The following is a 27088-nucleotide window of genomic DNA, read 5'->3' on the forward strand; positions in this document are numbered from 1 at the left end:
AATCTGATATTTCTGGACTTTATATTTCAGTTTAAAATTTAATATATCTTAATTGACTCATTTTAATATTTTATGAAGTATTTTAAAATTATGCTTTACCATATTTTACCTTGAATATTATTGAAATTTATTATGAACATTTATATATATGGTCATTTCATTCACATAATCATTGAAATATCCCAGTAGAATATGTTTCAGTGGAAACAAGTTTAAAAAGCATAATTCTGATGTGATTAGGAGTCTTAGTTTTTCTACCAGGACCATGTCACTTTTTACATTTTATCACAAGGTATATATTTACCTTTATTATTTCTAGTTATACTGAGAATTCTAGCAAAAGTTTAAAAAATATGAAAAATGATAATATATATTTTATTTTTATAATGACCATTCACTGGTCATTTGGTCTTTTTAAAATGTGTACTGAACTGCATCTTTTTTATGTAGGGTCATTCTCACATTACATGTATGCCTGGACCTGTAAGAAGATGGAATTATCCAATCCCAATTTGTTTGGGTAAGTTGAAGAGCTGTAAATCACTGATAAGCTTTGTCAGATTTTAAAAATACACCCTATGTTTAATGTTGCTGAAATATATAGTTTGCCTTTTGTCAGGTTTTATGGAAATGATATTTTGAGATAAATGTTTCACATCTTTTTTTTTTAATTTTAAATTTTCACAAATTTTTTTAACCTCAAACTTCAATATCAATGGATGACTTTGGAAATTGAGAAAAGGTATTATGTTCTTCAATCTTTGGAAACTTTTCTCTGTATTATATGATAGAAATATCCATAGATCAGGAAAATAAGTAAAATAAGTAAATATCCCATTGCTTCCTATTGACCCAAAATAGATAAGGAGTCTGGAGTCTACCAAAGAGAGCATGACACCACATGAAATGTCTTCACTGGTGACAGGCAATTGAGATATGGAATATATAAAAGTAACACTTGGATCTTACAAAGTGTGGGATCCAGTTTTGCCTCAACTTCATCCTGCTTCCAGTTATTTCTAGCCACTTTTTCATTTTCTTTTTCTCTTCCTCATTTCTGGTATCGGTATGCAACTGTAATATCCTGGGATCTATAGAGTATGAAAAAGAAATGTGATATATAATCCCTATTTTTAAAACATTTATTTACCATTTAGAGTGATAGAAATAAAAGACATGAATTAAGAAAGAAACTCAGTGTCAAGTTATACAAGTTATACAATTGGCTGCATCAAAGATTTTCAGAAAGATAAGATGGTATTAACCCAAGTCATTGGGAAATAGCCCATAAAATTTACAGTTTTAGATGGTAATGTAATTAAGATCAATAGATGAGGAAGATAGCCTTTTCTGAGTAGGAAAATGGTAAAAAGCAAAAGAATTGGTGTGATATATGACTTAACCTCTGTATTATATTAGTTTGCTTGAGCTGCCATAAGAATACAATAGACGAGAGGGTTAGAAAACAGAAATTTCTTTCCTTACAACGTTAGAAGCTAGAAATCCAAGATCAAGATGCTGGAAGGGTTGTTTTCTTGTGCTGTCTCTCTCCTTGGCTTGTAGATGGACATCATCTCCCTGCATCTTCATATGGTCTTTTCCCTGTGTGCAAATGCCTCTGGTGTCTTTTCTTATGAGGACCACAGGTACTGTTAGATTAGGGCTCCACCCTTATATTTCCCATAACCTCAGTTACCTCCTTAGAGGCCCTAATTCCAAGCACAACCAGATTGTGAGTTAGGGCTTTAATGTATGAATATAGTGGGAAGGTGGTTCAATCCAATGCCTACATGCATCCTATTCTTGAGTCCATTAGAAAATAATGTTTAGGAGTAAGGATGTTTTTAAGTGGCAAAAGATATTGAAAGCATTCAGAATTTAGATTGGATGATGTTTTTTAAAAGATATATCTCTTTATGTGCCATAAATAATTTACTAGTGTATATAATGACAATTATAAAATTATCTGTATATAATGCCTATAGTACACATTTATATGTACAGACAATGCCAATTATGTGTGTGTGTTATATGTGTGTATCCAATTAAGTATAAAAAATTGGGAATATAAAAAGGGTACAGAGAACAAAATAACCTATGTATTCTGCTGATATGAAAACAGGGAGTTTAGGTCTTTTGTTCATTATTATATCTCCAGTGCCTGGGACAGTTCTCATCATAAGCATACAATAAAAGATTGCTTAATGAATAAATTAATATAAAGTTTTGGGATTCCATAGTGTGTATACTTATATTTTATATAATATTAATTTAAAATATATTTTATATAATAAATATAAAGTTTTGGGATTCTATAGTATATATATTATATATGTAAAATATGGATTTTATATAATAATTAAGATATGTCATATAAATTATATATGTTTTATATAATAAATTAATATAAAGTTTGGGGATTCTACTATATATATTTTAATATATATATATTTTATATATAAAATTATGCTTTCTTTTTTGACACTAACTTAAAATAATTTTCTATGCTATAACATATTTAAAAAATTTAATATTTAAAATGGCTTCAGCCACATAGCATAGTCTAATTTGTGTAATTATTTTTTTTTCATTCGAGTTTAGTTTTTGTATCTTTTGATACACATTTATAAGTCTTTTAGCATTCTTTCATACATTTCTAATTGTTTACTAAGGTTTTTACCTAAATTAATTATGTCATTGCATATAGCTGTATAATAATGGAATATTTAATGATATGACCAAAGTTTACAATATATAGTTAAGTATAAAAGGCTTAAAATGTCTCACAGTATGAGCCTATTTTCATTACATGCATACCTGTATAAATACACACATATATATTTTTCTGCAGAAGAAAAAATACAAAGGTTATTAGGTTATCTATGGGTAGTAAAATTAGAGGCCATTTTTATTTCTTTTTCAGTCACTTTTTTGCATTTTATAGATTTTGACAATAAACTTGTACTGTATTTGATAGACAAAGTACTTGAAGTGCTATCATGGCCATATTATAAGGAGAAACTGAAGGCAGAAGGCTGATTCAGAGAATGTCTTAAAGCTCTAGTGATCAGGTAAAAAGGTTGTACAGCCTTGTGGACTGGAAAATAAAAATCTGCCAGATATTCTGGTGGATGGAAAGAAAAGTCACTTGAGGTTTTTAGGTAATAGAGACAAATCAGAAAGAATAATCAAAGATGATCTTATCTTAGAGGACTATGGTTGTGTTTACCATGGAGGCTATAGTTGTGTCCTTAATAAGAGTATAATGGGGCAAAATAGAGTCTAGTGATCTCTCTCTGTCAAATAAATAAATAAAATCTTTAAAAAAAAATAGAGTCTAGTACAGAGTCACTGGGAGAACACACAAAATTGTCATTAAAGACCCAGGAGTGTGTGAAATCACAGAGACATAGGGAAAACAAGCATCAATGCAGAGCTGAAGGCAGATGCATTTTGGGGTTTCTTTTTTATGTGTTTCATGACTTGTCATTCTTTCTTTCTCCTTCATGATCTCTTCTTCATTTTATTTCCTTCTTTCTCCTCTGATTTTGGGATTTAAACTCTAGAAAGGTGAGCAAGGCTGAGGACAGGATTTTCAGGTCATATCTGAAGAGAAAGAAAGTAGCAGAATTGAAGGAACAATGAGCAGGTGAAAGACGAGATTTTGAAGGCAAGAGAGAAGATAGTCCTTGTGCTCTTTTACCCCAAGTTCTGGATAAAGCGAAACAAACCTACAATGCAGTCTTGTCAGAAATTTTAAAATATTTTTGAATGGCCAAAATATTTTCTCTACCCCTCATTAATTATCAGACTCTGTGATGAATATATATGAACAATCAAATTTTAGAAAAAGGAATTTTTGAATCTTAATTGTACCTGTATGTTGAAAATTACTCTGGTTTGAGGATAGATGAGCTGAGATTTCAGAAGGATGAAAAAATGCCCAGGTGTATCTTTAGATCTCAATGGAAAGAAAGGTTTATATGACTACTGCTTTATTATTTTATATATACATATATGCACACACATATATAGATATAGATACACACACAATGGTAAGATGATATAATTCATTCAGCTCACATAGTTAAAATAGCTATCAAACAGGTTACTGATATACAGAACATTGATGACATTTTTACTGAATTTGCTTTTATGATATACAATCTAAAGTTTGAGTATCTATCTTTTATTATTCTTCACAACAAATAAATGAATGTAACTGCAAGTAAGTTTTATATACAGGTAATTTTCAAACTTGATGAACAACCATGACATTTTATTCTTAATCCCACAATTAACAAATGTGTATTTTAGTCCTTATATGATGAAATAATAAAAATGTACTTCTAGAGGCAAGAATTAGTTTCTCAAATGCAATGACTCTTTTAATACATGTTAAATAGTTATATGTAATCATGAACTTGACTAATTATCTGTTCTTATAGTTTTTGCTAATTTATTAATAGCAAATCAATATAGTAGAGATTCCAGAATAAGCACATTTATAAATCATGCCAAAATTCTCAAACTGGCGTGCATCTTGTTTTTTCTTTCTCTAGGCTTGGTCTAGATTTTTTTAGGATAAAGGACAGCCATATCCCATGTGTGTTGTGTGAATCCATGACATATTACCAATAGAAACCAATCTCTTTCTTAAAACTCTTTAACCTTCTCACAAAAAAAAGGAGGGAAGACTGGGAAAAGGGTTCCCTTTTGAATACAGTATTTAGAATGGATATTATTGGCTTGATTTTTTTTTTTCTAAAATGTGTCATCTTTGGAATGAATGAAAACATTCCTAGAGGTACTTACGGATAAGAAATAAACTGCCTGCTGTGGAAAAGGACAGATGCTCCTTGTTTGATAGTATTCACTGCACATAAGCTACTTCTTGCTGGGCAATAATTGATTTAGCTTGCATTTATTGCTGAGGAAGGAAGTATGTTGTCTTTTTAAGCTATTTTAGAAAATGCATTGTCAATTGATTATATTTGATTACTAGTGTATGGTGTGAATGAGAGTTGACAATATTAAAATTTATGTCAAACAGTTTTAACTCAGACTTAAGACTTGAAATGATTTCAATTTGTTTTTAATACAGTGAAGTATTCCATTACTCTCGCTTACATGGGACCTCTCCTTTTGTAGCTCAGTGTGGTGGTGCAATGTCAGATTTCAGCGGTGTGATCCTCAGCCCCGGGTTTCCTGGAAACTACCCTAGCAGCTTAGATTGCACATGGACAATAAAGCTGCCCATAGGTTTCGGTATGTATAAAAACATGTGAGAAAGATTTCTGTATCATGAATGCACCCTTATAAAGAAATATCAAGGTCTGGTAAAAACTCACAAATTATAGTTTACTTTGGGATTGCCTATAGTTATATAAATTGAGGAGTGAAATTTGAATTGCCTGAGCCAAATTTGGTTGCTGAAATCAAATATCTTTCACTTGAAATACTAGGATAATTGAAGAGATATGGGCCTTTTCTAATTTCATAGTTAGATGGCACGTAGATAGGTAACTTTCTGATATTTTTCAGTTGATTTGTCTGGATTTAGTCTGATTTTGATGTATGTGGCAATAGTAAATTCAATGTGATTTTTGTTTATATTCCATTTTATAACTCTCTTCTTATTATCATAACCAAGTGATATATATATATAGTTTCTGGTAATTTATCAAATTTATCTAATATTCATTCCAAATAAATAAGATTTTACATTTAATAGTAGTACAGATTTCTAATGTTGGGTTTAAAGACCTATGTAGATGTAATAATTTCTAATTTTAATAATACAATTATCAGTTTTTGGGTATATTGCATTATATATATAACATTTCATGGATTCTTTCTCACTCTTCTATCACTAATATATTCTCTTGCAGCTTCATATCCTTTGGGTTTATATATGCATAACTAGAAATGCTAGATGCAAGAAAGTCTTATTTATTAAATCACTGAGGATAAGGATGAGTAGATTCCCTGAACCACACACAAACCTGGTGGATTTAGAGTAATTAAGAAATTATGTACTATCTCACTTATTGAGAACTGAATTCAGTACCTTATTACCCAAAACCATCTATGAATTTAAAACTTATATTTAAATAAATATGAATTAAAATTCATATTTAAATATTTTACATAATTAAATATTTTACATAAATTCACAGAAAACTAGTTTTGACATTTCCTTCTGAGTGCATGTTATACTCCAAGTACTATGCTAAATGGGAATAAAATGCATAGTGAAACAGACTTTGTATCTTTCCCCAGATAAGTTATAGTCATGATGAGGCAACAGGTTGTCAAATATGCTATTCAATAAACTAGAATAGATTACAGGACTGTAATTAGTACAGACATCCAGGAAATGGATGCCTTATCCAGGAAATGCAGAAAAGTCTTGCTAAAGGAAGTAATTCCTAAATTGTGACTTTGTAGATAAGTAAGAGTCAGCCCAACAAAGAGGGTCCAACTGTGGGGAATTGGAAAGAAATTATTGGTAAACAGAGTGACACATGGAAAGATGCAGATGAAAAACTGAAGAAATTCAGCCAACCTGAATGGTTTGACTGGCCCGAGGTTTTGGGAAAACAGGAAGCCACAGAAAGATGTTGGAGGACTTCTTAATGAGGATTATCCTGGTTACTGCATGGAAACGTGCTTACTTTGAAGTTATAGTCAAACTCTATGTCCATTCACTGAATAACAATACTGATATGAATGAGTAAGAGATTTGAACCTGTGTGGTTATTCTTATGTGTCTTTTACCAGCCAGTTAAGAGGGCTCATCCCATGTTGCTTATGGAGCTAACTGAATTATTTTATTTTATATTTTTAAAGGTTTTACTTACTTATTTGTCAGAGAGAGAGAGAGAGAGCGCACAGGGAGAGGGGAGGCAGGTAGAGGGAGAAGAAGCAGGATCCCTGCTGAGCAAAGGGCCAGACACAGGACTCAATCATAGGACCTTGGGATCATGACCTGAGCAAAAGGCAGAAGCTTAATTGACTGAGCCACCAGGCGTCCCCAATTGAATTATTTTAAAATAAGTTATTAAACATATTTTCAATAGAGTCATCATATCATTTTCAGCTTACCTGTCATTAATACTTCCTTGATTTTAGAAAAACCGAGTTCATTAAAATTAGAAATAATACACATCTCTGTTTTAAAAATGAAAACATAAGAGACAGTTTCTGATTTGATTACATTTAAATAATACCGTTCTCTGAGTTTTGGTTGAATCAAAAATTAGTTCTACTGAATTTCAAAAAAATAATTTGTAATTTTTGAAAAGAATATTGAATACATATCAAAAATTAAAGAAGTATTCTCTTGTATCTGTAAGACATTTATTGACAAGATAATTTGTGAAAAGGAGGCTTGGGAAATTTTTGGAAAGAAATATGCAATTCTTGGAGCCTCCCATATTAGGATAGCTTGTTCAAATTTCTAAGAAATTTGTATAATTTTACAGAAACCTGAGTAATATTTTAAATCCTATTTCCAGTGTTTCCCAAATGTATTTGCCCATGGAAATCTTTTCCCATGTAACAAAAAGTTTTTGTAGAACTCTTTTTCCAGTACAAAATGTGACTTTAGTTGAGAACTCCAGTGTAGTTATCAAAAGCAAGAGTCCAAAAGCCAAGAGTGTCTGAGTTTGAGTTTCAGGTCTTTTAAGTCATTGTATAATCTAGTGTATTACTTAGCTTCTCTGTGCCTCGGTTTCTTTATTCTCATGAGTAACTGTGAACATTAAATAAATAACATGTATAAACACTTAAGAAAGTGTCTAGCAAAAAATAAATGCCAGATTTTATTATTAACAATTTGGAGAATGATAGTTGAAAAAACCTTTGTAAGTCACTAAAATTGAATATTAATTAGGTAAGCATACCTCAACGAGGCTCTCATTTTACTTTTTCCATTCTAGAAACATTTCACTATCTTGTATTTTAGTTATGTTTATATAAATTTTGAGACTATATTGCAATATTACAGCATATAACAATGATCACTAGATTTTACTGGGACAATTATATAAAAATTAGCATTATCTTCTTATAAACTAGTAAAAGAACACATTTATAAATTGCATGCCTCTAATGCTATATTGGGGAAGTTAATGTATCCCCCATAGATGAATGACGATTTTCTAATGGAATTGTGGAATTGTATTATGTTAATAAATGAAAACTTTGCAATCATATTTTGGCCTCAAATTGGACAAATACACCAAATGGCTTTTTTACCTCTAAAAATTGTTTAATCCAATTTTAAATGGTATCAAAGAGCAAGAAAGCCACCTTTTTGGTTAGTTTTGTTATGGTGACATTATAGCAAAATGAAAGAGATTCCCCTATGTCAACTAGTGGACATTTGAGAGCAGTATTCTATTACTTTGAACTATGACAAAGCTAGTTTCCTGCCAAAGGGCAAACCCATAGCCGAGAACTTGAGAATATGCCTTGTGACCTACATGGAAACATATATAACTACACTAATGGGAGTATGTGAATAAACGTGTGCATATTCAATCAGATAAAACAATAAACTAGTATTGTTTGCTTTTCTTCTTTAGGTGTACATCTCCAGTTTGTCAATTTTTCTACAGAAACCATACATGATTATTTGGAAGTAAGAAGTGGATCCTCAGAAACTAGTACTGTTATTGGCCGGCTTAGTGGTCCTCAAATACCATCTTCCCTGTTTAGTACAACTCATGAAACCAGTTTGTATTTTCACAGTGACTATTCACAAAACAAACAAGGGTTCCACATTGTATACCAAGGTGAGAGGTTTAACAAAAAGTGGAAGCTCATTTAGCTCCAAATCCGCTATTAGCAATTTAACTAACTCTAAGTATTTTCTATATTGTGTTTTAGAAAGCCTAAACCAAGGCAAGCCTAAATTAGGAAGATTTTTTTTTTTTTAATAATGCAATTTTCAGGCAACTGTATTGGGAAAATGATGTCTTTCTGAGGCCTTGGAAAATTCTAACCATGAAAAAATGATTGAATTAGTATTAATACACAATTAAATTAAGCAAGCCAAGGCAAGGTAAACTGGATATCAAAGATTTATCTTTGTTTTTCTATTAAAATAAGTGTATTGAAAATATTTTGCAGTACTCATATATTCTGTGTAAAATTTTCTTTTGCTTTATAATGATAGAATAATATGACATTCTTTCATTCCATTCTATTTCCATGAGAATATAAAATAAATACTTTGACAAGATTTTTATCTCTTTTTTTAAAATTTTTTAAAAAGATTTTTAAAATTTATTTATTTGACAGACAGAGATCACAAGGAGGCAGAGAAGCAGGCAGAGAGAGAGTAAGGGAAGAGGCTCCCTGCCAAGCAGAGAGCCCAATGCGGGGCTCGATCCCAGGACCCCAGGATCATGACCCGAGCCGAAGGCAGAGACTTTAACCCACTGAGCCTCCCAGGCACCCGGATTTTTATCTCTTTTGAATAGACTCTGACTCTCCAGATTCAATCTCAAATAGATTAGAGCTCCACCCCATTTCTTCATTTGCATAATATAGTTAGTAATAGTACCTCCCAGATTGTTTTTAACTTTATATGATGAAATGTAAAATATATGACATGAAGTATACTATTGTTAAATATTCAGTGCATTTTAGGTATTTTTATGATTATATTATTTTAGATTTTAAAAGTCTAGGACTTTTAAACTTTTAAGACTAAAATTAAACATTTAAAGTTATGATGATATTTTATGCAATGTAGTTCTGATGACTGCAGCTTTTAATCAAATAACATTTAATTGCAGCTCTGCCATAACTATTAAAAGATTTTATGAGTATGTGATACTTTTGAATGTGAGCTCCACAAGAACAGACATCTTTGTCTTATTTGTCAATATATTTCAAGGGCTACAAAGTAAGAACACAATAAATATTTGCTGAATAAAAGCATATACCCAGAAGGAAATTTAAGAGTAGTTAAAATAGACGTCATAAATTCCAACTACATGGGTCTAAAATAATTATAATTTGCATTATGCTTGCATACATTACTTAAGAACACAATATCACACATCATCATTTACATAAAATAGAAGTAATTTCTGCCACCTCTCAGTACGGAATCAACCATGTTCCCAAGAAATTTAATTATTTCAAAACCAATTGGGCAATGGATTAAGTTTCTTATTTGCTGCCAGAAGACTTGGAGCTATATTTGTAGTCTTTCTCTAGCAGGTGTTCATGGCCTATGCCAAGCACCTTGTTATTTACTTTAAACTAGGCTTCATCATTTTATCCTTCCCTCTTTTTCCTTCTGCCTCTCAAAATAATGCTCTTATTTGAATGCTGTATAACTAGAATTTGAATTTTACTAACTGCATTTTCAGTCAATGTGCCCTTAAAAAAGATTAATTATTTATATAACAAAAACATAAAAGATACAGGATTTTTATTGTTATTGACATAATATTAATATTGTTGACATTACAAACATGTGTTACATCATTATAGATCACAAGATATTATTTATGAATTATATTTCATTTTAAAACTATCTATACTTTTATATATTTTATTATTGAGCTAATGGCATTTTTGAGAAATAAGTTAATTTATACAGATTCAAAGAATCATCATTACTTTTGGATGTTTTTGTGATCAGATTTTAAGAGCTTTCTGAATTTTGGAAAAATGTATATTATACAATCAAGTGTAACCTTAAACTGGAAAACTTCCTTCCAAAATTAATGTTATTACTGGAAGTCAGTTAAGTTCTATATTGTGTATGCTATGGGGTGAGGACTTTTTCCTGAAAATTTAAAATCTATTTCCTTTATTTCTTTATTAAACTAAAATACATAGGAGGGTAAAAGGTTACAGAGCTTATTGGAGGATCATACATTTGTCTGAGTCTATCCTATTCAAAATTATCCAGTCAACTAAACTTATCGTGGTCGTCATTTCACAATATATAGAAGTTCAATCATCATGTTGTAGACTTTAAACTCATGCAGCACTGTATGTTGATTGCATCTCAATAAAACTGGTTAAAATCTTTTAAATGTGAATAAAAATTTGTTTAATTTGTTAATTTGTCTATTGTTTAATAGAATGATATACTTTAACTCCTAAAAATCAAATGATACACATTCATCTTAAATTGGAATGATGTCTTTGGTTTTGATTTTTTTGTATGTGTGGAATATTAATTCAAATAAAAAAGATAGACTAAGGAAAAAAGCCCTTAGTATCTTAAGGAAATTGTTAATTCTGAAATGTCTAGCTTAAACATTAGAGTTATATATATATTTTTTTAAAAGATTTTATTTATTTATTTGACAGAGATCACAAGTAGGCAGAGAGGCAGGCAGAGATAGAGAGAGGGGGAAGCAGGCTCCCCGTTGAGCAGAGAGCCTGATGTGGGGCTCGGGATCATGATCTGAGTGGAAGGCAGAGGTTTTAACCCACTGAGCCACCCAGGCGCCCCTTGAGTTACATTTTAATAAACAGCTTAAGGTTACTGATTCAACTGCAAATGCAATCTTTTGATTTGGGAAATTTAGAACTTAGTAGTTAGTGGAAAATAGCCTCTGATTATTGGTAATTTAAATATTATTAATAATAATACAATTTTACTATTCTTGAAAACAAAGTCCCAAATATTAATCATATTGGCATGAGTATATGAATATTTATACTGTTTATAACTTCAAAATTTATTTGGCAATATTCATTAAGTACCTACTCTATGAATGGACAAGGCCTTTAGTTCACAGTGGTAAACAAAACAGGAGCTTTGATTTCACACAGAGCAAGAGGAATATGAACAAATAAACACATAGTTATACTACTATGCTAAAAATATCATGATACCTGAAGTACAAAATTTGTATTAGAAGGAAACTTATTTCCTAATACTTCATATTTATTAAATAATTTATTTGGAGAAACCCAACAGAGGGATACTATAGTTTTTTGTTTTTGTTTTTGTTTTGAGGAAAAAATAGTAAAAAAAATTTAAAAAGACTAAGAATTAGGCTATGCATATGCTTATTTTATTCTGCATACATGCAATAAAACCAGGAAGCAACTGCATTCTACGTAAAGGAATCAAGATGTGTCAGATTAAAATTGTGGCTTTGAGAGTCGTTTACATTTTCATCAATATTTATAATTTAGATAGATTGCATAAGAAACTGGATGCATTTTTATGAATTGTACTAACATTTTAAATATGAAAATTATAGACAAGAAGAAATTCATATCACACTGCCACTGACATCATTTATTATAAACCTGAATTACTATTTATAACCAAAGACAAGCAGCACTGCATCTATTTTGCAAGTTGCAAATAGTACCCATCTGTGGTCTTTCTGATACTCAGAAAGGAAATCCGTCTTTCTTTTTCCCTTTCCAGCCTATCAGTTGCAAAGCTGTCCTGATCCACGCCCATTTCGAAATGGTTTTGTAATTGGCAATGATTTTACTGTGGGTCAAACCATTTCATTTGAATGTTTCCCTGGATACACACTAATCGGAAATTCAGCTCTCACTTGCCTTCACGGAGTGAGTCGTAATTGGAATCATCCACTTCCAAGGTGTGAAGGTATGCTTCTAATTTGAAGCTATGTTTTAGTTGATATCATCTGTGTTTAATAATTCTGGTCTTGGCACTCTTTTTTGTCATCTTCTTCAAATAGTGTGCTAAATATACATTCTTCTTTTCAGTTGAGAATTGTAGTTAGTTCCCATATAAAAATCCTTAAGGTTCCAAAATGAATAATTGATTTTATCATTATTGGCAGGATTTCCAACCTTCTCCATTGGAAGTAAGACGACAGTTCATTAACACTTTAGAGCTTCTCCTGTGTGTGTGTGTGTGTGTGTGTGTGTGTGTCTGGGTAGGTGCATGAGATTGTGTTTAATAATCATTCTTATGTAAGCCACTAATGCAGGTATTGCTACTGAATTTGGACTCATTTTCTCTAAAAATCCTTTTAAATTAAAAGAACTTAAATCTTTTATAAGGCTTTAAATGTATACCTGATATAAGGTGGAAGTTGAACAGTGTATGTATTGATAAAGTATTTGAGAAAAAGGAAGAAAATCTAATTTACTAATCTATGAATAAGTAATAATAACTATATAACATACCACATATTGAAAAATAAATAAAAGCAGACTACATATTGTTCATGGTTACCAACCTAATTTTATATATCTTAACTGAGGTAAGAACATAATATAAATGTATTTTATACTGCTAAGTGTTATGAAATGTTTGCTTTTTTCCTCTAAGATCAGTTTATTGTCATTTTATTTTAATAGTTTTTTGTATCATTTCTGTAGCTCTTTGTGGAGGAAATATAACTGCAATGAATGGCACCATTTATTCTCCTGGGTATCCTGATGAATATCCTAACTTTCAAGACTGTTTTTGGCTTGTGAGAGTACCCCCTGGGAATGGAATCTACATCAATTTTACTGTCCTTCAAACAGAACCAATCTATGATTTCATTACTGTATGGTAAGCTAGGACCATTGTTATTGATTGATTCAACTATATATAACAGTGAAACTAGGTAGGAATGAAAATATATCACAGTCCTTTACAAATTGTCATCCCATCTGATATTTGAATTGGTGTGAGTAACTGAGGGTAACAGTATGTATTTTGTAGAACGAGACAAACAAGAGAAACAGGTTTTGACTCATTTGCCCATGAAGCAGCTACACAGAACAAAAGGTTTTGTGGGTTAAAAAAGATGTTAAATTTATTATTAAATTAATGTGCAAAGTTATCTATTTATAAAACCAGTGATATTTAAGGACTAAGTTCAAATCATAATTATTTAATATGATTGAATTTCTGTCATTATAATTTGTTATAAATTATATTTGCATTATAATTATCCTGTTAATGAAACATCTTTATTTAAAAACATATTATAAAGAAAATCTCTGAATTAATTATTGACAGCTGGTTACCTGAACTACTGGATGAGTTCCAAAAGTCCTTCAAAATTTAACAGTCTCTGATTTTCAAGATTGTTTTGAAGAAACTAAAAGGAGGGCAAATTCAAGCATTTGGGACCATATGGGTTGTGTTCAAAACACCAGGGGCAATGGAACTGATTATAACAAATATGGGTGCCTTTCATTACCCCCCAAAAAAACATAATGTTCCAGTATGATTTGGCCCTAATCATTGGTTATTTCATCTATTGCCTCTTTGCCATTTCATATGTAATACTTTCTTTAAACCTTGTGCAAAACTCTCTAAAAAAAAAAAAAACAAACCAATCTCAATATCTCTTTCTCCCCTCCCTGCTCTGTCTCTCTCTAATAGGGATGGACCAGACCAAAACTCACCTCAGATTGGGCAATTCAGTGGCAATACAGCCTTGGAATCAGTCTATAGCACTTCAAATCAGATTCTAATCAAATTTCACAGTGATTTCACAACAAGTGGCTTTTTTGTGCTCAGTTACCACGGTTGGTATTATCTAAGAGTTTTTATTTTATTTGGCACTATTTCAATTTAAAATTGTCCTGGAAAAATTGAGTGTAATATATATTTAACCAATGATTGAAAAGGTATTAAAATTTGATACTTTTTAAAAATCATTTCAAACACATTTACTTGCAAAGAATGACCTCTTTTAAGCATTTAGGGACATTAAAATGTGAGCAAATGGAAATAGGAAATAAACCAGTCAGTAATTACTCAGTAGAAAATAATCATTTTTGTGCGGAAACCAATAAAAGAGAACCAGCTGTTCATATTTTATTGCATGTAATTTTGAGACATCAATAGATTTTTCATACAAAATGTTTAATCTATTCAACCTGCTGTGAGTCTTTCTAAAAATAGCATCCAATATCTTTATGCTTTAGATCATATTACTCATTCATTTATACTCTTATTTCAAAACTGTATCTATTCTAGAATTTTATACTTTTAAGTGACTATTCCAGATCATTAAATTCATAGCTTTTACTCCCATGAAATAATTTACGAGGAGTTTCAATTTTAATTCTTTTTATAGAATTATTCTGGGTCTTCTCTTCATAACATTAACCTTTTCAAAGAACATCCAGATGGTACACAGAGCTTTTTAAAAAAATCTCCCCTTATCTCAAATTGATTGTATTCTGTTATAAATAAGAAAATATTTATTCCTAATGATACATCCTTTCTTATAAGACTTTTCAAATAAGACATTTCAAAGGAGAAATATTGCCAGAGAAAGAGATGTGTGTGTGTGTGTGTGTGTTCATATAGAAAATAGAAAGATGACAGAATGTCATACACAAAATATGAAGTGGATTTACATAGATATTTATGTGAATGTATATATGTATATATTTTTTCTCATTCTAAAATATATTTCACCTTACTTTTATAATGATTTTTGGGCCATGTATGATACAATGGAATTAGCTTAGAAGGGGAAATCAAATACTTATTTAGCACTTTCTTTTCCCGTTAACTTTGGACAAGTTACTCTTTTGCTTCCACTTTCTTCAGTTGTAAAACAACATGGTGGGATTGCTGACAGCCTTCATGAGAGACAATAGAGAAATCACTCCAATTACAGCAACTTATTAGGTTGAACCACATGAAATAATTGGTTAAAAAATGCTGAATATTGACAGTTTTGTAGAGCTCAACCCAATAAGTGTTGTCATTATTAATATTATCAGCATTACATTGCAGAGATTAGGAGAACTGGAGGCGATGGATAAAATACAGTTACCATAATGCCCAACAGTAATGTTCCTTTCCTGACCTTGTCTTATCTGACATTTTAGGTTTTCTAATAGAGGGCTGATCTTTATTTATGTTTATACTTTAAATTTCACAAAAAGGCACAATTGCCAGAGCCAAGAAAACCCTAACATTTGAATCAACATCCCTGGGAATTTTACCTAAATCTTAAATAACCTTGGAATTTGAGGATGTATCCAGGGCTCACGTTTAAAAATTGACAGGTGTCTTACATTCCGCCAACCTTAGTAGGATAATTTTCCTGAAGTACTGCTTTCATTCTGACTCTCTTTTTCAAGATTGTGGGATGCCTACATTAAATCAAATTTAAAGCTACCCTGTAATCCAGTTCAATGAATCTTACTCTCCAGCGCTTACTCTGACTCCAGTCAGATTGGTTCTCGAGCTGTCTCCTGAACATCCTTTCTTAAATGATTTCATACTTATCTTCCGTTCTTTTTGTCTCCTCCTCTTAAGTCCCATTTCCTCCATTTCTTGACAATTTAAGCTCACAGGGATCACAACCATCTTCTCTATGATTGTACTTTCTCTTCCCCAAATTTGAGAACTTATTACAGTGTGGTGTATTGTTTTATAAGTCTTGTGAGTTTAATCATAGGGAGTACATTTTTGAGAACACAGATCACATTTATGCTTCTTAACCTTTTTATATTCATTTAACTGACTGATTATATTTTAGTCTTACAGTGGAAAGAGTTCAAAATCTTTTTAAAATAGTTTAATTGATTTTATTTGAGCTGTATTACAACTTTTTAAAGATTATTTTATGATCATGTAGATGCATGCATTTCCCTTCACAGAAACAAAAAGAAGAAAACCAGGGAGGTAATACTATTTAACACGGTTAAGCTGATTAAGTATACCTAAGCTTAGAATGGTTTACTCCCTAACTCCCTAACTCCCTAACTTTAAACTCTATTACCGATTTAATAGGTCCTTGTGTTACACTGTACGTACAGTAAGTCAGAAGTAGTTTTCTTAGGACTTGTGTATTTATTTTATAAATTTGACAGATCAATCTTTTCACATACTTTCTTAAAGGTCACACTGATCATTTAGGCTTTATTTATTAACGTGTTTTTAATATCTTTGAAAAGAGAAAAAAAATGCATTTCTTTTCTCCCAACCTGACTTCGTTTATGAGATCCAGCCAGCCATCTGTCTTTTATAAAACATCACTTTCATAAAGCCTTTCATGATCAAAAATAACATTCATAAAAAGCTTTGAAAAATGAAAGTTCTCTGCAATGAAAAAATAGGACAGGTGTAAATGTTGAGGCACTTTCTCTCAGATATCATACTTCTTTTTTTATCTAAGAAAGTGTTTTTGTCTCTGTATTGCTGGGATTGTAATTTCCTAAAGTAAGAGCTAAATTTTCTTGATATCTGCTGTAGAGTTAAAATGAGTTTAGCTTATAATAAATATTAACAATATTCAGTCCTCATCAGTGACTTCTTAAAAGTAAATTACATAAAACCTGTCTTAAAGAAACAAAACAAAACAAAACCCTGTCTTAAATGCATTGTTTTTGCAGACACTGACTTTCCACATTAGTCACTAGAATAGTGATAGCTACCATTTACTAAAAACTTAATATGCTGGGTACTCTGCTAGCGAGTTCTCATGTATTATTGCTAATTTTTGTAATAGTTCTGCAAGATATGTATTATTATCCCCATTTTAATAATGTAAGAGCTGAAAGAAAAGAAATTAACCTACATAAAGCCAGAGAACTAATAGAAGAGCTGCCAAATTCAAAATAGGTCCATATGTCTCCATAGAATGACCTCTTAAATAATGACAACAACACTGGCAATAATAATAGCTAAAATATAAAGAGTTCTTACAGAATGCCAGGCAATGTCCCAAGCTGGTAATTTTGAACACATATATTATACTTAATGGCCTATAAATCTAATTTTCCTTAAAAATTTGGCAAAAGTGATTTTAATTTTTGTGTGAGATAATGTCATCTCACTTTCTAGGAAGTGCCCCTTCTAATTAAAACCTTGCACTTCAAACTTCGTAGTGCTTCTCTTCTTCGTGACCTACAAGTTCACAATGATAAGTAGATTATCTGCAACTTGGTATGTTGTTTGTGGTTTCCAAAATGTGGTAAGGACACTGTGTGAAAAGAAGATAATTTTTACTGGGAGTCTGATTTACAGCAGCCAAAACAACAAGGAGACTATAGCATAGTCAGATTATATATTTACTCATTTAAAGCAGAAGGTATCATTTTCATGTTTAAATCTATTATCCCGGCACTGCTTTTCCTATCAGAATATTAGAGAATTTAAATTTATATACAGAAGACTTTCTAAGTAAGCACAATTTATATTATGATTTAATTTATGTCATCCATTGTTTTCCAGTGTTTTTATCCATTGGCACCTCTTCTGTGAAAGAATGAGTTGAATAAATATTGACTTCCAGATTATTTTTAAGAAGCTATGTTTAAAAGGCTTGTAATAACTTTTAGGTCATCTTTTAAGTTTATGTTGCTTTTACAATAAATGCTGTATTTAGGGAAAGTATATTTAACTCTACAAAGTCTCATCCTAAAAGAGACTGCTGCAGGTATAAGGACACATTTTATATAAAACATAAATCACTGTTGCTTTGAACTGTGTGACCCCTTTGCCTCACACAACCTAAAGACCTGACCTCCTTTCGTATATCAGTAGATAGAGCATGGAACTCATAAAGTGTTTCATTGTTTGATATCTAGAGAGCATAGGGGTATGGACATCATTCAATTTTATATATATATAAAGTGTGAAGAAACTAAAAAATTAAACTGGTGAAACTGTTATGAGGAAAAGATAATACCATTTACTGTTACTTAAATGACTAGTGATTATTTAAATGTCTAAAATCGTGCCAAAATTGCTTAATATATTTTGACATTTGGCTCCATGTGCACATCCATTCATACCTTATGGCATTTATTTTGTACCATGTCTTACTGTCAGTCCCCTCCAACCAAAGTCCATCAGGACAACTTTTAGTTAAACAAAATTGCATGTATTTGCTCACCATAATGAGTGAGACAACACACCACATACTGGCATCCCAGTATGAGAGTATTAGGAGAGACTTGTTAAAGGATTTGGGCTGTGAAAGATAGGTCTGGAAGGGTTCAAAGAAGCATGCTTTATTTCTAGGCTGAGTGTTGTTACAGAATTGGAGCAGTTCTTTTAACTGGGTATCTTTTACTTTTTTAAAGATTTTGTTTATTTATTTGACAGAGAGAGAGAGAGCTCAGATGGAGAGCTGTAGGCAGAGGAAGAGGGAGCTGCAGGTTCCCTGCTGAGCAAGGAGCCCAATATGGGGCTCATCCCAGGACCCTAGGATCACGACCTGAACCAAAGGCAGACACATCCAACTGAGCCACCCAGGTGCCCCTATAATTGGGTATCTCAATACATTTTTTTTTTCCTAGAAGATGGAAGGAGTGGAACATACCTGGAATAATAATTGGTATGGAAACAACATTTACTCATATTAGCTGACATAGAAGGGTCTTGGTCTATTTGGCAATTGGGACAGTGTTCTTGTTTTCAATTGTGCTCAGACATGATTATGGAAAGGTCTTCTTTTTGTCTTGTTCAAACAAAGTCAAAGAACAATCATGTCTGTTGCTAGTTGTTAGTGAAATTGTTTATGGTCAACAGTAGAAAATCAAAGCCTATCAGAGCAGGCCAATTCTAAACTGAGAACACACCTGAGCTGTCTTGTCTTACTTTTTCTTATCTCTTTTCTTTTATCTCTTTTCTCTCCTTTTCTTTTCCTTTCTCTTCTCTCTTCTCTTTTCTTTCTCTTCTTTTCAATAAACAGAGTAGTTTATGATAGTTAAAGATAGCATTAGATTGTTCCTTTACAACCAAAAGCAAACCAAACTATAGTGGTGAAGAGGAAAGGGAAAACAGAGACTGACAAAGATCAAATGATGTTGCTGACCTGCTCGTTCTGTTATCTACTGATGTTATCTACTGATACGCCAACCAGCATTGGCATATAATTTTTCAGATTTTAATGAGCTCAGCAGTAAAGCAAGATAACTTCAATGAGCTATCTGAATATCAGGAAGTGAATTCATGCAGCAGATATTGAAACTTTTTAATGGATAATTCAGATTTCTAATAGTTTTGTTTACTATACTTCTGTTATTCCATCTCTAGGGAAATACCAAGAGTAATTTCTTATTGATCCTTTTCTCATGATGGGGACTTTCTTGGTCTCAACTCTAAATCTAAGTATGAGTCATTTGCTCTTGATTTCTAAGATTCTCCCTTATATAGTCAGAGAAAGAAATTGACTGTATAATATTAATGGAGCAAAAGTGATATTTGTAAGTAATTTCAGAAGTGCTGAAACTTACCTATACGGTTCACGTCAACTTGTTAGCAGATTTTCTCCAAAATGGGAAAAAAAAACCTGTGTATTATTTTTATCTCTTAATTAGAACTCAGGGAGCTTTTTATTTTAAACACTCCTAACTCTTCTTTCAGTGGAGCTGTTTAAACTTGCTTTACATAACTTTTGAATTAACATTGATAAAATTATGTAACTGAATGAACATGTAATCATCAATGCTTTTCCTCCTCCAAATCTCTCCCAAACCATGAAATTATCATACTTGACTTAATCTGAGTCACCATCAGTCATTGTAGAGAGCTTAGAATTTATAATGGAACAAAAAAATTATTTTTTCTTCTTTAAGAGATACCATGTTGGTACTTGGCAGAAAGGTTGCGCACTTGAGTTTTTTTGATTTAGAGAAAGAATGGCAATTTTCCAGTGTTCTGTGTTGTCTTTTTTGAAGAAGCCTTTAATAGCCCAGTTGAACTGAAGTAGATAAATGTAGCATCCTTTTCTGGAATTGGATTGGATGTTTCATTGCAAAGAAAATAAGAAATTAAAAATAGCTGAAAAATACTGCCAGAATTAAACTCTAAAGCAATTTCAAGAACAAAATCTGTTGAACCAGGAACCAGAGATCTGTGTACATTTGAACCAAAACATGGCACTATTTAAGCAATAGTCATCCTCAAAAAAATACTGACATATAGGGATGCCTGGGTGGCTCCGTTGGTTAAACATCTGACTGTTGATCTCAGGGTTGTGAATTCAAGCTCTGCATTGGACACCATGCTGGGTGTGGAGCCTACATTAAAAAAAAAAAAGTTACTGACATATAGAATATGATGCCCTTATATAACTATTAAATAGTAAATGGTAGTTTCAAATTGAATGGAATCACAATTAAAATGATTCTTCTAAAAAGAACAGATTTAAATCAGAGGTATATTTTTCAATGTATAAATAATCTGTTATACAGCTTTTTCATTAATGGTCATAACTGTGAAGGTGCTTCTAAATAGAATAATCCATGAAAAGCACGGACTCAAATATACATTCTACCTGTAACTCGATGTGTGGCTTTGTGTACCTCACTTCACTTCTCTAAGGCCTTTTTTTTCTCCTTTCAATACAAGAGCAGACTAAGTAATTTCGAAGGTAACTTCCAGGTCAATCTATGGTACTGAATCATGCAATATTGGGGGTTCATCCTAGAGCTGTTTATTTTCTTCCAAAGTAACAAAAGCATATACAATATAGAGGATGTGATATTGCTTTAATTCAATTAGTTATTATATATATTGAATATGATATATTATATATATTATATATAATTATATTGAATATATTTATATGATTAATATATATTGAATATGATTACCAGAGCACTATAATAGCAGTATTAAGACCAAGACACATAAAACAATATACATGACTATAGAATGAGTCGCTGAAGCTAAGGAATTTCTATTACGGTGAAATGTACATGAGTGTAAAACAAATAAGGAATCTCAGCATTTTCGAATCTCCAGCCTAAATCACAACAGAAACAAAGTGAATAGTCTGATGTATCCTGGGAAATCACATGGGCAGTAGCCCTTTGAATGACATCAGGGTTTGGAGAAAGGTCATGTTAGATTGAGATGATATGTGTCCAGGGCACAACTGTAATCAAAGCAACCATGCTCCTGTTAACCTTTGCCAGACAGAGAAAGCACTCTCCCTTTGAAATCATAATATGTGTCTGGTGCGGTTCTAAGCACTTTACAATATATTAACTCAATCTTAGCTTTATGTTTATTTTGCAGTTGAGAAAACTGAAGCACAGAGTCTGAGCAGTTTACCTGAGGTCATAGAGCTAACAAGTACCAGAGCCAAGATTAGAATACAGGCAGTCAGCTTCCAGAATAAAAACTAGATCAGCCTGCCCTGTGCACACAAGTATTTACTCACCAACACAAAATGAGAATATATTTTTCTTCCCAGTGAAGTTGATTGGTTTGATAAAAACATCTTCGGAAAAATCAGAGCTGCACTGTTGGTTCCCTGGTTACATCACACCTGATTCATCACACCTAGAACCATTGCCTTATTATACCCTGCTTCTACCGACCAAGATAATATGTCTAAACTGCTCATAATTATTTCAGTAATTGCCAGATCAAAATGTTTTTCATAAATGAAAAGCAAAACTTGGAAAAACCAGAAAATATATTTTACTAAGTGTTCTTATTCATCTGGAACACCAAATATATGGAAAGAATTGAACTCCCAATTTGATATAAGAGCTTACCCATGTAGAGTACTTACTATGTGCCAGGCTTTGCATATGTTAACATTTTGATCCTTATCACCACACTTTAAGTTGGCATAAAGCTATTGCTATATCATTACTATTTACAAATGAGGAAAAGTGAGGTCAAGGTTAAGTAACTTGCCCTCAATTTCCCAATTTGTCAGCATTAGAAAGAGGATTTAAACCCAGAGAGTCTGGATGGAGTCCACACTCAATATGGTAAGGATTTATTTAATATGTATGTTTTGTTCATTCTTCATTCATTCTTTCATTGCCCTAGCATTCAGTCACTCAGCAAATATTTACTGAATACTGCCATGTGGTGTTACATTATGACCTGAGGAGTTAACTGTTAATGAGATAACAGAGCACTATAATAGCAGTAGGGCAAATAGTTGTGAAACAGAGTCTCTGCAAGAGGTTAACTCTGGTTAATGTGATCAGTGACAATGTCTCTATTTTAGTCATCTGAGGACAAAATTATAAAAGAGATGGGAAGATAGGTTTCAAGAAAGCAAGACAGATAAAAATAAAATTCTACAGAACATAGTTTTAGACATGTCGTCAAATGTCACACTGTCAACCATTTGAGAGCTATGTTGATTAGGGAATAGAAGAGACTACAGTAAAGGTTAGGTTGTAGACAGCCTTGATTTTTCAAAGTTTATTATGATAAAGTGTAGAGATGTGGTTTGATGTTTTTTATGAGGTGAGAATGGCATCATAGGTGACATAACAAATCACGGGTACTTGAGTTTTAAGTGGAGGAGAGAAACTCTGCATTCGCGGCTATAATTATAAACTGGTTAATAGATGGGACTAAAGTTAATTAAACAAAGAGGCCCTTGGAGAACATAATCAAGACTTTTAATTTAATGTCAAGTCATTTGAGGACATTGTGAGTTTTTTTTAGATCCAATCAACAATTGTTTATTTAACAGCCATGGCAATATAGAGTCTTTGGGAGTCTCTGGATATTCACCTTTGTCCCCTTCCGATTGCCTTTATTTTTCCTATCCTAGCCAGAGTTATATTTTAAAGGAGAAATCTGATCACATTCCTCCCAGACAGAAAACTTCACAGACTTGCCATTTTCCTCCGATTACAATAAACAAATACTGAGCATGGCCCCTAGCGTCCTGGGGGACTTAGCCCCAGCTTACTGGTCTTTCTTATTCCTTCTCACTCTGCCTAGGACTCTCTCACCCAACCCCTACCCCATCCTCCTAATGCCCCCCACCCAACACACTTGCTGATTCCTCTGCCTGGGTTATTCTTCTGGGTGTCATCCCTCTCCCCAACACACATATGCGTGCGTGCATGCACACACACACACACACACACACACACACGCTCCTTGTTTCCACAAGGTAATTTCTACTCATTAATAAGATAATTTGATTAATATCTTTCTCACCAACAATTAATGACTATAAGGGCAGGATTGTGTCTGCTTTGTTCATGATCACATTCCCAGCACATATTACATGGTATCTGACACACACTAGGCCCTCAATAATATGTATTTAATAAATAACAAAATGAACCATTAGACATTATTGGAAATGTAAATATGTACCGAGTGGTCCCACGCAAGCTAAATATGGAACAAGAACTAATACATTAACGGATAAAGGGGGGATAATTTGAGATAGTAGAACACTCAAGGCTAAGTATTATGGTACCAATTTCCAGGCTGGCAAGGTTATCAAAAATGACAGTGCCTAGTAGGGGATTAACATGGTAAATATAAGGTTCATGAGAATGTTCACGTGAAATATAGCAGACATCTCATATGAAGAGTTGATGAGAATTAAGATTAGAAACTTGTTTTATCTAAGATTATAAATTTAATCTGTAAGGCCATGACAAGTTACATATTAATAGTAAGGAAATGGCAGAACAAAATAATTCTCCAGTCCAGGTTGATTTGTCTATAAATATCAGAGAAAATATGGCTTATTTTTCAAGCATATGGCTCAAATTCTGGCTCATTGAACTGGGCAAATAATTCAACCATTCTGAAATTTAGTGTCCCTTTTAGCAACATGAGCTATTTACACATATCTTGGTGTAGTAATTTGGGGATTAAATGAAGTAACTCATTTAAAGTAACTTGCAGAGTTCTTTGTACACAATGGATTCAAAAAAACATATTGTGTTACCTCCCTTCCATCACCTCCTTTGTCTGTAGGAAGGATTGCTCTAGAAAGACACAGAAAGCAAGAAACATCCTATAGATTTAATAATACAGGTGTATTCATTCCCTAGGGCTGCTGCAACAAGGTACCACAAACTGGATGTCTTAAGTAAGCAGAAATTTTTTTTCTCTCACAGTTCTAGAGGCTAGAAGTATGAAATCAGTGTATCTATAGGGTCATACTATCTCTGAAGGCTTTGGTGAGGATCCTTCCTTGCCTCATCCTAGCTACTGGTGGTAGCCAGAAATCTTTGGCATTCCTATCCCTTTCCCTGTCACATGTCCTTGCTCTGGTCCATCTCTGTCTTCTCTCTCCTCATAAGGACAGAAGTCATAGTGGTTTAAGAGCCTAACTTAATTCAAATGACCTCAAATTAAGTCATTACATCTGCAACAATCTTATTTCCAAATAACATTCTAAGGTTCCAAGAAAGACATAAATTTTGTTGGGTACTATTGAACTCTGTACAATAGGTATTAAATGACAGGGTTCTACACTGAGATGTTGGCAGAAAAAAAGGGAAGACACTGGACACATTTTAGACTTATTTTAGTGAACAAAAGAGTAGAAATTGATGAAGACTGAGGACAGAATTGTTGAAAACTGTTTATGATTAATCTTTTTGTAGTACTTTGTCTTTGAGAGTCAAAAGAAAAGCAGATGCAAGGGGATTTCTTTCAATATTTCCTTCTCCTTTACATCATAGTCAGAATTACATATTTCAACAGTGAAAACCATCTCAGGGCCTGCTTAGATCTCATTTTCTAGCACTCTGACCCACAATTGCTCCTATTTTGTGCCCATTTGCAATTTTACAGTGGAGAGTTATCCTAGGGAATACTGTTTAGAGACTTATTCCCTTCTAAAGAAACCAGTGATTTATAGGTTATTTAGTAAATATTTGTTTATCCAGAAGAGGTGTTTATCCAGGTGACATAAAGTTGGGAATTAGAACACAAGTAAGACTCAACATCAAAAGAATCAATGAAATTACTTAGGTAAGGGTTGTAGAAAATTTGTTCAAAGGAAAGTTTATTCAGAATTCAAATCTATAAAATTGATGAACACAGAATTGCTCTTATGTGGTAGAGGTGAGAGGCTAGACATTACAACTCCTCAGGCCTCCATGACCCCAAGGTGATTCCTTGGCTCCAGGAACACAGTTTATAAAACTGTAGGTGATGGTAAAGAACAGAGAATAGGACAGAATTTAGCTCACAGCACTCATGTGATCTTGGGAAATTAGCATAATATCTCTGAACATCATATTCTTCATAAATAATATTTACAATCCCTGGTCTTTTAAACTCTGCAATTGAAATGTAGGTCATTCTAAGCATGTTCCACAGACAGTGATAGTCATGGAGTCCTCATTGATATAAATGTACTTTTTCTTTAAAATAATTAATTTATCATTAGCATGATAATAAAAAATAAATTTATCAGCAAACAAAAGTGAAACAATACATATGTGGGCATCTCTACACTTCACTAACTTCTGAGTTGATCTCTGTTCTATGTCAAGATTAGTTAAGATACTATCCTCTGAAGCATAGTCTTCTAAGGATTTCTCCATGGGGGCTCTCTTCCTATCCCCTTTCTTTTACCTTGTTGGCATTTATTATAATTACCATTTGCCTTGGTTATTATACCCCTTTTAAGTTCTAAGTTCAGGAAAATTATTTTCAAAATTCCTAATGTTACTCTAAACGAAACTTTTTCTCAGAAATTTGGGTTAAACTTTTCCTTCCCAGGGTTTTTTCTCTAGTGGTAACCCTTCTGTGTAGAGCAGTGTTTTACTTGCAAATTATCATCATTGCACAGCAAGTGCTTTTATTTTATAAACAGGTTGAAGTACTAGAAGGAAGATGTTTGAAGAGACATACAACAATTTACAGCAGGAAATTGAAACAAAAATTTTCCTTGATTCATTCCTCTTCAGCTACATTTTGAAAAATTTCCATCTTTTTTCTGTGCTTAGTAACCTGGAGGTGTATTAACCAATTGGCCTCTTATAAATGGCTTTTTGTTACATGATGATGAACCAATGCCCAAATTTTTGCTTATGTTTTCTCCTCTATTTGAAATGCTCTAATGCACATGATTACCCTTCAGAACTGGAAAATTTTTACTCATTCTTTATAACGTATTTTATCCATCTCCTTTTATAGCAGTCTTTTTTAAGTGGTCTAGTTGGTGCGCCTCAATACTGTAATAGTTTTCTCATGGTAGGAGCAATACTGAAGGTATGGACTTTGGAGTAGAGGACAGAGGCTGGAGTCGTGGCTTAACCCTGTACGAGTTGTGTGTCAATTTCTTTGTTCATTGAGTTACATAAATAACTTAACTCCTAAGTTTAAGTAATAAAATTAAGCATATGAAACACACTTTTTTTCAAATGTTATTGTAGTAATCAAGTGTGTTTC

At 32.4% G+C, this 27088-nt stretch overlaps 1 protein-coding gene across 5 annotated transcripts in view; it reads left to right on the forward strand.

The window, feature by feature from the left end:
- CSMD3 (CUB and Sushi multiple domains 3) overlaps positions 1–27088 on the forward strand; it is a 1255873-nt gene that overhangs the window by 1139053 nt on the left and 89732 nt on the right. For all 5 annotated transcript variants that reach the window (XM_047727675.1, XM_047727671.1, XM_047727673.1 and 2 more), the window contains 6 exons: positions 451–520; positions 5152–5268; positions 8592–8801; positions 12425–12613; positions 13357–13534; positions 14357–14502. In XM_047727675.1, the coding sequence (XP_047583631.1) occupies positions 451–520; positions 5152–5268; positions 8592–8801; positions 12425–12613; positions 13357–13534; positions 14357–14502 (910 nt within the window). The remainder of the gene's footprint in view (positions 1–450; positions 521–5151; positions 5269–8591; positions 8802–12424; positions 12614–13356; positions 13535–14356; positions 14503–27088) is intronic.

This window comes from Lutra lutra, chromosome 4, assembly GCF_902655055.1.
Source record: "Lutra lutra chromosome 4, mLutLut1.2, whole genome shotgun sequence".
Taxonomy (NCBI): Eukaryota; Metazoa; Chordata; class Mammalia; order Carnivora; family Mustelidae; genus Lutra; species Lutra lutra.